The 13276-nt window shown below is 42.1% G+C and overlaps 1 protein-coding gene across 1 annotated transcript in view; it reads left to right on the forward strand.

The window, feature by feature from the left end:
• Window positions 1-13276, forward strand: part of LOC145398920 (kielin/chordin-like protein) — a 41300-nt gene that overhangs the window by 20469 nt on the left and 7555 nt on the right. The window contains exons 21-31 of the mRNA XM_080271656.1: window positions 3978-4058; window positions 5634-5786; window positions 6501-6720; window positions 6951-7148; window positions 7638-7835; window positions 8172-8354; window positions 9428-9622; window positions 9723-9908; window positions 10835-11029; window positions 11114-11299; window positions 12607-12801. Coding sequence (XP_080127782.1) covers window positions 3978-4058; window positions 5634-5786; window positions 6501-6720; window positions 6951-7148; window positions 7638-7835; window positions 8172-8354; window positions 9428-9622; window positions 9723-9908; window positions 10835-11029; window positions 11114-11299; window positions 12607-12801 — 1990 coding nt within the window. The remainder of the gene's footprint in view (window positions 1-3977; window positions 4059-5633; window positions 5787-6500; window positions 6721-6950; window positions 7149-7637; window positions 7836-8171; window positions 8355-9427; window positions 9623-9722; window positions 9909-10834; window positions 11030-11113; window positions 11300-12606; window positions 12802-13276) is intronic.

The following is a 13276-nucleotide window of genomic DNA, read 5'->3' on the forward strand; positions in this document are numbered from 1 at the left end:
ATACCACGCCTGTACTGTACATCCTATCCATACCACTTCTTCGTGACTAGCATCATATTCTAGTGTTAATCTATTGTTATAACTCATTAAAGATAGAGATGGTAATTTTAGACCAAGTTAGAAGGGGGAAAAGGGGTGTATTAGAGATCTGTGCAAGAGTAAGAGACGGTAATTCGTCAATGACCGAAGAAATGCTAAACGTGACGAAGTGTATTGGTAATGGAGAAAATTGCCATAAAAGAAGACATGGAATCGCCAATATTATCGTTCATTCCCTTAAACCAGGCAGAAATTTTCGACCTACGGCATTTTATTTTCCTTACCTCAATGGTAGAACGAGACTAATTTTTTTTTCTGAAGACACAAAATGCAGTTACGAAGGAAAGCACTTGAATTTTAATATCCCAACTCTACACTGAATGCATGTATGTTGTCCAGTGTTATTTGTGGTAGTGGTAGTAGTAGTGGTAGTGGTAGTGGTAGTGGTAGTAGTAGTGGTAGTAGTGGTAGTGGTAGTAGTAGTAGTAGTAGTAGTAGGAGGAGGAGGAGGAGGTGGGAAGGAGCAGGAGAAGTGGATGAAGGAGGAGGAGGAGGAGGAGAAAAAGGAGAAGAAGAAGAAGGAAGTGAAGGAGGAAAAGGACATGTAGTTGTAGTCATAGTCGTAGTAGTAGCAATAGTAGTAGCAGTAGTAGTAGTAGTAGTGGCAGTAGTAGTAGTCGTAGTAGTAGTAGTAGTAGGAGTAACACTTGGCTCACCTGAACGTGAACCCTGTGAACTGCAAGACAAAGCTACTCTTCTCCCGCAGTCCACAATCCTCCCGTCGGGGGATAGGGAGGGGAATGAGGGACCTTTGTATACCCAGGCAGCTCCACCACCCGGTCATGTCGGTGCCACCACGTGAAGGCGTCCCTCTCAAGCATCTGTCCTCCTCTATTTATTGTGTCGACCTATTGCCAGACGCCTTAATCCCATACGAGGTGGCCACAAACAAATCACCTCCACGTCGCCCTGTCCCCTTCCATTTCACTGCTCTGCTCCCAGCTCACACCCCCTTCTCTCTACTCCATCCCTCCATCTCATCCTTGGCCTCCCCCTCCCTCTCTCCCCTTCCATCTCACTCACATACACTCTCCTCGTCAGTCACTCAATCTCCATCTCCTCCACATGGCTTTATTATGAAAGAAAATATTGGAATGCCTATCAGCTGTGCGAGAGCTATTAAGGAAGGCTATCAAGTTTTGCTGAGGTTCAATCTTCTCCTAGAACACGACACGCAACCATCTAATGTACATTCAGGTCCCCAATTGTACTGGTGGGTAAACAGAGACAAGAGAGGGAACAATTTTTATCCAGCAGTCTGACCGGCATGAGATTCGAACCCGAGCTCTTCTAGATGCGAGCCGAGTACGCTATCACTGCATCACCAGGTCCTCCCTAACCCCTTTTCCTAAGCGATTTATTTTGCTTATTACACCTTATTTTCCTTTTCTGTGTTAAATAAATCCTTCCAATATCAACATACTCTTTATTAGTAACGTGCAAAAAGGACATCAACGAGCCACATCTAAAATAAATCGCTAAGGAAGAAGTATTAGGGAGCCTCCTTACCCGACCAGAATACAAGCTCAAGACCCGTATTCTCGTCGATTAAGGAACCTCCCTAACACCTTTTCCTAAGCGATTTATTTTGCGTATTACTCCTTACTGTCCTCTTTTGTGTTACATAAATCCTTCCAATATCGCCATACTCTGCATAAGTAAAGTACAAAACGATACAAGCAAACCATATCCAAAAATGAATCGCTAACGAGGAGGTGCTAGGGAGCATCGTTACACGACAAGAATACAAGCTGAAGACCCGCATTTTCGTCCATTAAGGAATCTCCCTAACAACTTTTCCTAAACGATTTATTTTGCATATTACATCATATTGTCCTCTCCTATGTTCCATAAATCCTTCCAATATCGACATACTCTGCATAAGTAACGTACAAAAGGATATAAGTAACCCATATCCAAAATAAATCGCCAACGAGGAGGTGTTAGGGAGCTTCGTTACCCCACAAGAATACGAATCCAGGTCATACCGTACCTATATTGTTTTCACTCTAACTTGGCCTAAAATTACCATCTCTCTATCTTTAATGCTGAATGATAACAGATTAACATTAGAATAGGGCGCTAGTTACGAAGAAGTGCCATGGAGAGGATGTAGAGCCTTAGTATTATCTTTCCACGTTACTGAGATACGGGGATTAATCTGCGAAGGGACGAAAATCCGGGCCAAGTTAAGATGAAAGGAGTGTAGTCATTTTTCCTACCAACCCACAAAGGACGGATGGACGGGTCGAGAGTGGTATCAGCTGCCTGCACAAGGAATCGAACCCGGGCTCTATCGGATCTGCTTCGTGGTCACAGATGCTTGGAATGAGGGTAAATTAAGTTGTTACGTGTTGTCTTCTAGGGGAAATCTTTGACTCAGCACACATATTCAGTTGTAATGATCTTTAGTACCGTCACTATGTATTAACCTGTGAATCTATTGACGTCCATCTATCTGTCTATTGCTAAATGCCTCGGTCCCGTAAGGGGTGGCCACAAACAAATCGCCTCAATGTCGCCCTGTCCAGCGCCGTCTAATGACGTGTTTTACAGAATAGTCTTGCTACTCTCTCTCTCTCTCTCTCTCTCTCTATCTATCTATCTATCTATCTATCTATATCTATCTATCTATCTGTCTATCCGGGTCCATTCCATAGTTCAAAATTGTTTATTACATATATTAAACATCTGGATTATCCCAGTATTTCTCTAGTCTTGTCCCAAATGATACAATACACTCAAATATTCCTGTCTTAATTTTTTTGTGATTCTTCGACTTAAATCATTTCCACTGGTGACTTATCCTGGTGTTTCATGTAGCTAATATTGAAGAGGAGCCATTAACACTTCATCTAAACCCGACAGTTTTTGAAAATTCTCTTGAAAAATAATACCGTTTGGAGGTAGGGAAAATAAACCAAAATATTAGGTCATTCTCCTTCTTCCCAGCTCAGACAAACATGGCCGCCAGTCGCAGAAGGATGTGTCGTGTTCTAGGGGATGACTGAACCTTAGAAAAAATATTATCTGCCTTGATGACCCTCGTGCAGTCTCTCTCTCACTCTCTCTCTCTCTCTCTCTCTCTCTCTCTCTCTCTCTCTCTCTCTCTCTCTCTCTCTCTCTCTCTCTCTCAATTCATGTGAGTCTACAGTATGTATGTGAAGCATACACGTGTTGTATGTATGTATGTATGTAAGCTATCGTTAATCAGAAGACAACCCATTTTCTTCCGACTCTTGTTAACCACGACAAGTAGAGTAGGAGGCTTCGTAACACCTCCCCCATCGCGATTTATTTTGCACTTTAGACCCTTAACATTCTCTCATATATCATTTCAATATCGATTTCGTTTGCATTAGTAACACAGATGGTGATACCGGGGTGAAATGTTCAGAATCACTCGCTAGAGAAGGAGTGTTTCGAAACCCCCAGAAGGGTGAATGAAGCAGGTGGGTGGTTCGAGAGTGGGGTTCGAAGCAGCATGCGAGGTGATGTGTGGCTGGCGGCCGGGTTGGTTTATTGACAGTCACGCCACCCACACGAACAGGTCTTTTCTCACAGCCTAGGGATTATTATATGTATATGCTATAGTTTTATTTTATTTTATTTTTTTTTTTCATTTATAGTAGTTGGCATGAATTTGTTTTCGGTTTTACATATTCTTGCATATTTGTTGTTGTTGTTTTTTTCATGCGCGTATATTATAGTGAAAATCTGTTAAATTGGGTAAGTGCTTTCACTTTTCAAACTAAGATATCCTATCGATAGTATGTACTGCCCTACACGTCCTAGGGAATTGTTTGAAGTGATTATAAATTCTAACAAATATAATATTCTTTAGTGTTCTTTTGTATCGAAGGCTGTTTTTCTCCCAGGTGTCTTTGCCGGTGGGGTGTTCAAGATGGCCGCCTTGGCAACAGTCTTGGCGGGGCTGTGTCTAATAGCCGTGGTACAAGGTAAAGTGAAAGTGGTGTATCTTTTGGCCTTGAATGGAAAATGTTTAATTGTTATATTTAAAGGAACTGCTAACTGTAAAATAACTTTCTTTTTACAGCTTATTCTCCACCAGTGCGGAGCTGCAATGAAGCGTACGAATGTTGTCTCTACTCCTCCAACTCTACGGCCTTCCAAGATTGTTGTGCGAAGTATAGTTGTTGCCCCAGGAACTGCCATGAATTACTGATAAGTGACGGTAAATATTAAGTACAGTAGTTTATTTTGAACAGAATCTAATCCAAAGCATATTTTTCAAGCATAGAGCAGAAACCAGTTGTCCTAATTGTAGTAAAGTAATTTTCAGACTACTCATTTACACCCATTTCCCTAACCCGAATCTCTTAAAACTAGGAAAGGTTGAGAAGTCTGATCTTGGTCTTGAGGCTGCGGTTACCTTAAATTTAACTAGGAAAATTTAATCTCTTTATGATTTCCTCCCAAACCTTTCGCACCATTTTCTCCAATAGTTTATTTGTGAATCTGTAAAAAAACCACATCGTTGATCATCAAACTTCTTGCAATAATGGTAGTGAAACATGAAAAGTCAAATGTGTAAACATGAATCAAGTTGGATTTCTTTCGCAATGTATAGTCACTAGTTACATAGTACACGGAAGACTAAACAATTGCCTACCCGTTCTTGTTAAACTACCCTGGGCACGATTAAAGCAATGAAAGTATATAAAGGTACCTAGAAGGCCAAGCTGAAAGCACTAATTTCGCCCAGACACTTCTTATTCAAAGGTTGAACACACTCGTTGTAGGTGTTCGGCCTATAGTATTTACTGATGTACAACGTTAATATGGTCGTGGAAAATAGCTAGGGCATAATAAAACCTAACTAGTATTGACTATGCATGAATATACCCTTCAATTGTTTCAAAACTTATCGGGTAAAATTACTACGGTAGCTTGGTCTCTAGGTTGCAGCTGTAAGTGCTTTATATATCTGCTGCCCATAAAATTACTTAAGCACTCTGTATTTTAGTTAAATAAAATCTAAGCACTTTTTATATAAGCTTAATTTAGCTTAGTTCTTTTAGTTCTGGTTGTTGTAATGGATTTTCGAATAATCAAATTGGTGATGTAGCTTGCATGGAGAACTACACCCCATAAGCATAAGCCGAGAATTTTTAATGCCTCATTTTGTCAAATAGTGACAACTTAAAAAATGCATGAACAGACCACGCAGCCGGCACGGGGGTACACGAAAGTCTCAAGTGGCTCTGGCTATATTACTTAATAAACTTTTTAACTTTACTCCGGCCTGATTAAGTACTCTATATTTTAAGGTCCTGATTTTGGGTCCCAGGTTGCTGGAGTTTTAACAAAAGGGGACCACCACACTTGATTTCTCTTAAATTTTACTCCTAAGTATATGGTTACCAAGTAAATGAAATTGTGTAACAGTAATGACCGTAATCATCAGAATCACAGTGGTTAGGGATCTTGACTAGGTTAAATAAGTTTTTTTTTTTTTCCCACAGTATAACCATTACTGGAGATATATATTGAACTGGAAACTGTACTTTCAGGCTGCTGCTACAACGGCGCTCAGTGGCCCCGTGGCAATGTGCTGGAGAGAGCGCCAGAGTGTTGCGTTAATCTGGTGTGTGGCGTGAGGCTGTCAACAACTCCACCCTTCGTCAAACACACCATCGTTAAAGTTAACATACCACAAACTCCAGGTAACCTATTATTCCTAATGTTAAAAATCTATGTACAAAGCAAAGTGTAGGTAAGACATTTTTACTGTAACTTCTGATTTGTGATGTGATGAGTTTGGTCCATTATCGCTAACGTGTAATGCAGACTGCTAACCTGTAAACAGATAGGAAACCGACTATCACTGTACCACTTGCCTCCTAAGAATAAGTTTGTAACTGCTATAGCACCCGATATTATGCAACGCCTAGTTAGCCTGTGAGTTGGCTAAACCTTATAACTGTACTTTTCCTTCTGATGGCCCATTCCATTTCAACGCGCCGTAACTCGTTTTATTTTACAACCTCGAGGAAGGTGTCTTGCACTCCTGGGACTGAGCCGTAATGATTCGAGATTAAAGGGGCCAAACGTCGATAATATAAAGTGAATAAATATTTTTCCGTATTTCTAAAGCAGTCATTGTTAGTTGAAATTGTAAGTCATTTGTTTACTAAACGATACAAACTATCCCCCAATGTTCTTAACATAAACTATGAAAAGTTATAGCTAGCTTCTGACAGCCGACTTACCTTGTACAGAGCAGGTTTTACGTGAAAACTTCAATACATTCTAGCGACTGCATCACAGGGTAGTTCAATTGTGCTTCGTGTAAGTTTCTAAGTGTACTTAGAGTAGGTCGGCAAGCAAAATGTTAATTTAAACTCTAATCTGATTTAATATAAACCCTAATATCGCAGGGTATGAATGCAGAGGTGTTATTGGCCACTGTGTGGACAGTAACGGGATAATCAGAGATGAGGGTTTTGTTTGGCTGGAGAGTTTGTGCCGGCAGTGTCAGTGTTCTGGCGGTGTGGTCACCTGCCACCACCTCGACCTGGACTGCCCGCCCGCCCCACAACCCTACTGCACGCCCCTGCCCGGAGACTGCTGTCCCACATGGAACTGCACCAAACCAACGTCAGTAAATTAGTTAAACTTTTAACGTAACCGGGTGAATTATTAAATGTTTACACAAATTTCTAACTTCAGAAACATTAGTCTGGAAAAACTTGTTTTGTAATATTTTTAAATTTAGTCTAACCTTATTAAAGTCTCTGTTTTTTATTCATTGCTCCCCTAAGTATTTACTAAACTGTCAAACGCTGCTAATGCCTTCAGGTAAGGAGATATAATTTTTCATCCAACAGAACCTGTGTGGACTCTGTTGGTGGGGTACATGAGGTTGGAGAGTCGTGGTGGGACCCACTGGACCCGTGTAAGTACGTGACCTGTACTGAGCACGGGCCAGTTACGGCCATTCAGGACTGTGCAGCGCCCCCGCCACCACACCGGGGATGCCAGCTGGAGCCACAGCCCGGCCAGTGTTGTCCCATCTGGCAGTGTCGGTGAGGCTTTGGGGGCAGTGCTGAGTTTGGGTTCTTTGAATTACTGGTTCGGGGGGTATGATTTTGAGTTTTGGTATGAAGATAGTTGCTTGGCTTTACGCCTGGCATTTCACGTATTCTTCACATCAATGCCTTCCTCTATGGAGGTAAGAGAATGGTGAGAGGGTAGCTTAATGCTGGGAGTGTGGTCACCTGCGGCATAAAGTAATTTGGGTAGACCGGTAGATAAATTATGCAAAATATCTGAAATGTTAAGAAGTTATACGAAGCCTGTCACTTGGAATGGGCAGAGATCTTAAGTACAATGACTTGATCTTCCACAACCAGGCAATTTCCTTAAATTAGTCCTATCTAAAGACATTTGTGTTCCCAACCATATTTCAGAAACTTGAGTGAAGGCTATCGTAGTAAGGATGGAGAAAACGTTCATGTCAATGTTAAGTTTAACGTAATCTATTCTGCTATGTTAAATGTTCTTTGCTCTTACAGGGTGTGTGTGGACGACCAAGATAACAGACACGATTTGGGTGAGACCTGGCCTGACCCTCTGGACCCGTGCCTGGTATGGGAGTGCACGGAAGCTGGACCAATCTCTCGTCCCCGCGTCCGCTGCCCGCCCCCGCCACCCAGGCCACACTACCACTGCAGACCTGTCATTGTCAACTGTTGCTCAAGCTGGGATTGCCCGTGAGTAATTTTTTATTGTCCCGGCTTGTCTTGGCTAAAGTTTAGTGAAAAGTTGCTCTTCCCTTAAAATAAATGTTAAATAGGTTTTAACACTGCCCAGTTTTACCGCATCACGACTCTTCCGTCGTAACCCTAGTTTTCTTGGAGAATATCTGAATGGAATAAAATATAATACAATAACTGCTTACTGGAAATGAAAGCATAATCTTTCAATCGGTGACTTAGGGTTTGCTAATTAAAGTATTAGCATATTAATAAAGGAAACTAGATTGCTGGTGTAATCACTGGTAGTGATTGCGGTTGACCCGAGTTTCGGTCCCTGTACTTTTTGTTCAGGTGTGTGGACGACTCCGGCGCCCTACACAATGTAGGGGAAACCTGGACGGAAGACTGCAAAGTCCACAAGTGCACCCAGAGTGGAATCACAAGCCACAACGTGGCCTGCCCGCAACTTCCGCCAGCACCGCACCCCATCTGTTTCACGGCCACCATAAACTGCTGCCCACAGTGGAATTGCACGTAAGAATCTGATGTTTGTTTTGATATTGCGATTATGCTTTCTCTACCCATTCCGTTAACTTAAGGTGAACTTTTCTCTGTACTGGAGTTAGCCATTAATACTCGGTGCGATTGACTTTGTGTTAGGCGGCTCGTTTCCTCGTAATGGACATGAGAAATCCTTTTCGATTGATCAAATAGGCCACATAACTCTGGAGGAGAGGGGGTGAAGAATGTATTGGTTATAATTACTTTTCAGTACATAAGAAATGACAAGGTGTCTGCTACAAATTTTATATCAAAGATGCTTATTACGAGGCTCCAGTAACGGTCTCGTGGTCTAATTTGGCTTGGCAGCTTCTACGGTCTTAAGGTGTAAGGTAAACTTGTCACTTATCAGCGATTGTTTCAGAATAGTGATTTGCTGGTTAATGTTCTATATAACCGTATCGGTTGTTTCAAATTAACCATGTTTGGAGTTAGTTTTCAGTTCACAAGAATTGGAAGTGGTTAAGATCAGAATTGCTAGGCATAGTAGGAAACTTAGGGTTCTTTACGAAGAGAATTGACTAGTAAAATACTCTATGTACAGAGTAGGCTGGTATGGCCTCCACAAAGGTCCGCTTTCCATGAAACTTCACTGGATAAATCTGTTAGTCGGGCTTCGAACATGCTCACTCGAGCTTAGGTGAAACTTTCAGGGAAGGAGGGGTACTTAAATTTTATTTCTTGTATTGTCTCCCAAGGGATGAGTTAGATTACATAATGTAAGAATAGTGGTTAGCCATAATTGTAATCTTTCTCTGGAGGAATACGGGTTGTATAAATTTATCTGGATCCTGTAGACAGTTTGAACCGCTTGGCTGCGAAGATCTCTACCATGTGCAAAGTACTTTTGTCAGAAACTAAGTTTGAGCTGCAGTTCAGTCTTTCTCTAGGGTTCTTTATACTTTATCTTCCATATCGCGTAGATTGGATCCTGTACATAAGTAAATTCAAAAGCTAGTCTGTTTTTTATAGAGGTTAATGCCATGAGAATTTAGTAATGTAATAATTAAACACTATTTCCATGCGGTGCTAATGTTTTCCTCCAGCGGATGTTTCGGCCCCCTGGACGAGTTTCGTGAAGTAGGTGAGGTGTGGCCAGACCCTACCGACCGCTGCTTCACATTCACCTGCACCCTGACAGGCATAGAAAGGAACCGAGTCCCCTGCCCGTCCCTGCCACCACAACCACATCCCTACTGCAAGGTTGAAGAGGAGGATTGCTGTTACGCCTGGAGATGCGAGTAAGTGCTCTAATATTAGTTTTAAAAGACCAATATTTAGTTATGGAAGTGACTAATATCTAATTTGTACCAAATTATCTTACACTAATTTTCAATCCAGAGGGTGTGTGGACAACGCTGGTGATCACCACAACGTGGGTGAGACCTGGACAGTAGGGTGTACAGTCTACACGTGCACCTCGAGTGGCATAACCAGCAGCAACGTGACGTGCCCGCCACTCCCGCAAAGGCCACACGCCGGCTGCACCAGGATTATCGTTGACTGCTGCCCACAGTGGAAATGCTCGTGAGTATTTTGAGACGCTTTGATTTTTGGATGCCCTGTGAAAGTCTAATATATGTATGGGTGTTTTCTTGAATGGAGCTGCAAGAACGGGAGTAAAGCAGACTGTAAATGGAAGTTGTTACACCAGCACTGCATGTACTTTACATTAAAATTTAGATGTCGGGATTCGGTGATCCAGGTCTGGAAGCTTAGGTGGCTAAATAATTGGCTGATGAAGGGAACCATCTCGGTGCAATAAGAGACTATGCAAAGATGTCTTGGGAAAGATTTAAATCTTGAGGATCTAAGATTTAAAACTGGTAGACTGCGAAAGAAGTAGCTGGCCACTGTTTCTTGACGACGCTGAAACTCTGATGGATATCTACAGCAGATTTTACGAACTGGATCAAAATTAAAACTTTAGTTGAGAGTTAGCAATATAAAACTAGGATTGAAATGGAGTTTCATATGGTAAAGGCAAATAATGCGCGAAAAATACGTATGGAAAATGGATGGATATAGTGAATTGGCTAGATGGATTAAAAATAGGATGTATAGTGGAAAGGGTCTGTTATGAGAATGGTGGCGGTAGGTAGATATGGTAGGTTGTTTTAAGACGGATCTTCCACTTGACGGAGGGAAAAGGACATAATGTAGAGGCTTGCATGTTTAACTTTTCCAGTGGTATAATGAAGTGCGTGCGTAAATGAGATTTTTAAAAAGTTTTGGAATATCTAAATTTAGTGGTTAGACTTCCAACCTTCTAGTAAGTAATTGTAAATACATAGGGATCTCCCTATGCACAATAACTGAGAAAGAATGGGCTTTATTGCGCTAGAAGTGAAAGTATATGGAAGGGGCTTGAATAATGAAAGGGATAATGAGGTGGGGGGGAAGTCTCCAACATCCATCAGTAACATGTTTATCTTTGTCCGTTTTTCCACCAGTGGGTGTGTTGAAAAGTCTGGTCGCCATCGTGCTGTCGGTGAGGTGTGGACGGACCCTACCGACCCCTGCTTCACGTTCACCTGCACCCTGACCGGCATTGAAAGGAACCGCGCCCACTGCCCGCCCCTGCCACCACAACCACACCCCTACTGCAAGGTCGAGGAGAAGAACTGCTGCTACGTCTGGAGATGCGAGTTAGTACTGTTGTCTAGGTTTTTCAAATACCTGACTAATATCTCTGCATAAACCTAATCTAATATACATTAACCTCTATCCAGAGGATGTACGGACGGTGCTGGTGGTCACCACCACGTGGGTGAGACCTGGACGGTCGGGTGTACAGTTTACACGTGCACCTCGAGGGGCATAACCAGCAGCCACGTCACGTGTCCCCCACTCCCGCAAAGGCCACACGCCGGCTGCACCAAAGTTACCGTGGACTGCTGCCCACAGTGGGAATGCTCGTGAGTATTTGGGAAAGGGATACTTTTGTTTGAACCGCCTTTGACAACATATCTAATGACCTCGCAGCACCCGTCAAAGTGACTATACCACAGTTCACTTGACTACCACAAGTAGATTACCCACGCTCGTTCATCTTTACCACACCAGCCTGCCAAAACATTGCAGAGCCATGTGCATACAATAGACCTACATCAGAGACTTTTACACGCCCAGGATGGAAAGTCTTAATCAAAGTTAACGTACATGCAGTTATGTAGTTAGGAAAGTTCTGAAAACTAGATAACCTTTATGGCCATTACCAAATTGTAGCAATGTTTCTGATGTCTCTGATCAGCGATAGCCGATCACGACAGATAGGGAAAAAAAGGATAATGAAAAATTAATGTAGAGGATGACATTGTAGGATACTTAGTTTTCTTGAAAGCACAAAGTAGTTTGTAAGTCCACTGAAATTAAAGGGTGTGATTTCCAATCTCATAACATTTTCCAGAATTAAAGTGAACTGGGTAGTTGTAATTACTAAATTTTATCTTTAATCCAAAATAGGGTTTCAAATTTCAGGAATGTATAATACATCTACGGATATACTTAATGTCGGTAGAACCTTTATCGTATCCAGGGTTCAGTTCTGAATGTCTACCAGGAATATTAATGTTCTTTAAGAACTTTGATGGTGGAAACGGTGTGATAGAAAAGCAAATTATAATAAATGAAGAGGTAAATTTTTACCTCCGAATGGGTTTGGGTAAATTGTACAAAAGTATTTCGTGAATTTGTACATAAATTAGGATAACTGCAGTAGGAATGAAATTTGAGGAATGGTTTTGTAATATGCGTACGGTAATGTCTTGGTGAAAATGTGATGTATTATCTGATACGGTGGAATGAGGTTGGATGATAGGGTTATTGGAAGATAAGGCAGTTGGTCTGAAAGAATATTGGACACGGGAGATAAATGTTATCGAAATTTATATTTCGATACTACAGTTTATAACAAATGTTTAATATCTGGTAGGTGACAAGGCTTAATGGTTTCTGAGCATCACGTGGGACACGAACTGGGGTAGTCAGACCTGAAATATTAATGTTGAGACTTCAATGAAAAGGGACATATTTACGGCAATAACTTAATTTTGTGCCTTTCATAGTCTATTTATAGGGGAAAATGATATGACTCAAACTCAAAGGCTGGAAATGTACTCATGCGTGGGCGGTGTTTCAGTATATATGGAGGGGGGGGGGGCCTTATATACTGTAATAAGACACAAATGTTCAGCTCTTAAATTTGCCTGTGTTTTCCCTCCAGCGGGTGTGTGGACAAATCGGGTCTGCATCGTGCTGTGGGAACGATGTGGCCAGACCCTACAGACCCCTGCTTCACTTTCACCTGCACCCTGACCGGCATAGAAAGGGACCGCGTCCATTGCCCACCCCTGCCACCACAACCACATGCCTACTGCAGAGTAGAGGAGGAGGGCTGCTGCTACGTTTGGAGATGCGAGTTAGTATTTTGGTAAATTCACGAGCTGATGTAAAATGTGTAAATGTCATAAAGCCATGAAACTAACCTTCATAACTCTCCATACAGAGGATGTACGGACGACTCTGGTGATCACCACAACGTGGGCGAGACTTGGACAATAGGGTGTACAGTATACACGTGCACCTCGAGTGGCATAACCAGGAGCAACGTAAAGTGTACGCAACTCCCGCCGAGGCCGCACGCTGGTTGCACCAAAGTCACTGTAGACTGCTGCCCACAATGGAAATGCTCGTGAGTATTGGGTCAAATTTTAAAGGCCCTGCGGTAGTATAATGTATGTATATATGGATGGATTTAGTTTGGACTAAAGTGAAGCCGATTTAAGTGGTGCTAAGGTGTAACATTGTCCCGTACATACAGAACTGAATTTTGATGCAAGAGTAAAGATGTGTAGGTCTGACATTAGTTAAATCGGTGGCTGCTTAAGGGACCA

Source organism: Coenobita brevimanus, chromosome 5 (assembly GCF_032717465.1).
Source record: "Coenobita brevimanus isolate Jiangsu-jjx chromosome 5, ASM3271746v2, whole genome shotgun sequence".
Lineage (NCBI taxonomy): Eukaryota > Metazoa > Arthropoda > Malacostraca > Decapoda > Coenobitidae > Coenobita > Coenobita brevimanus.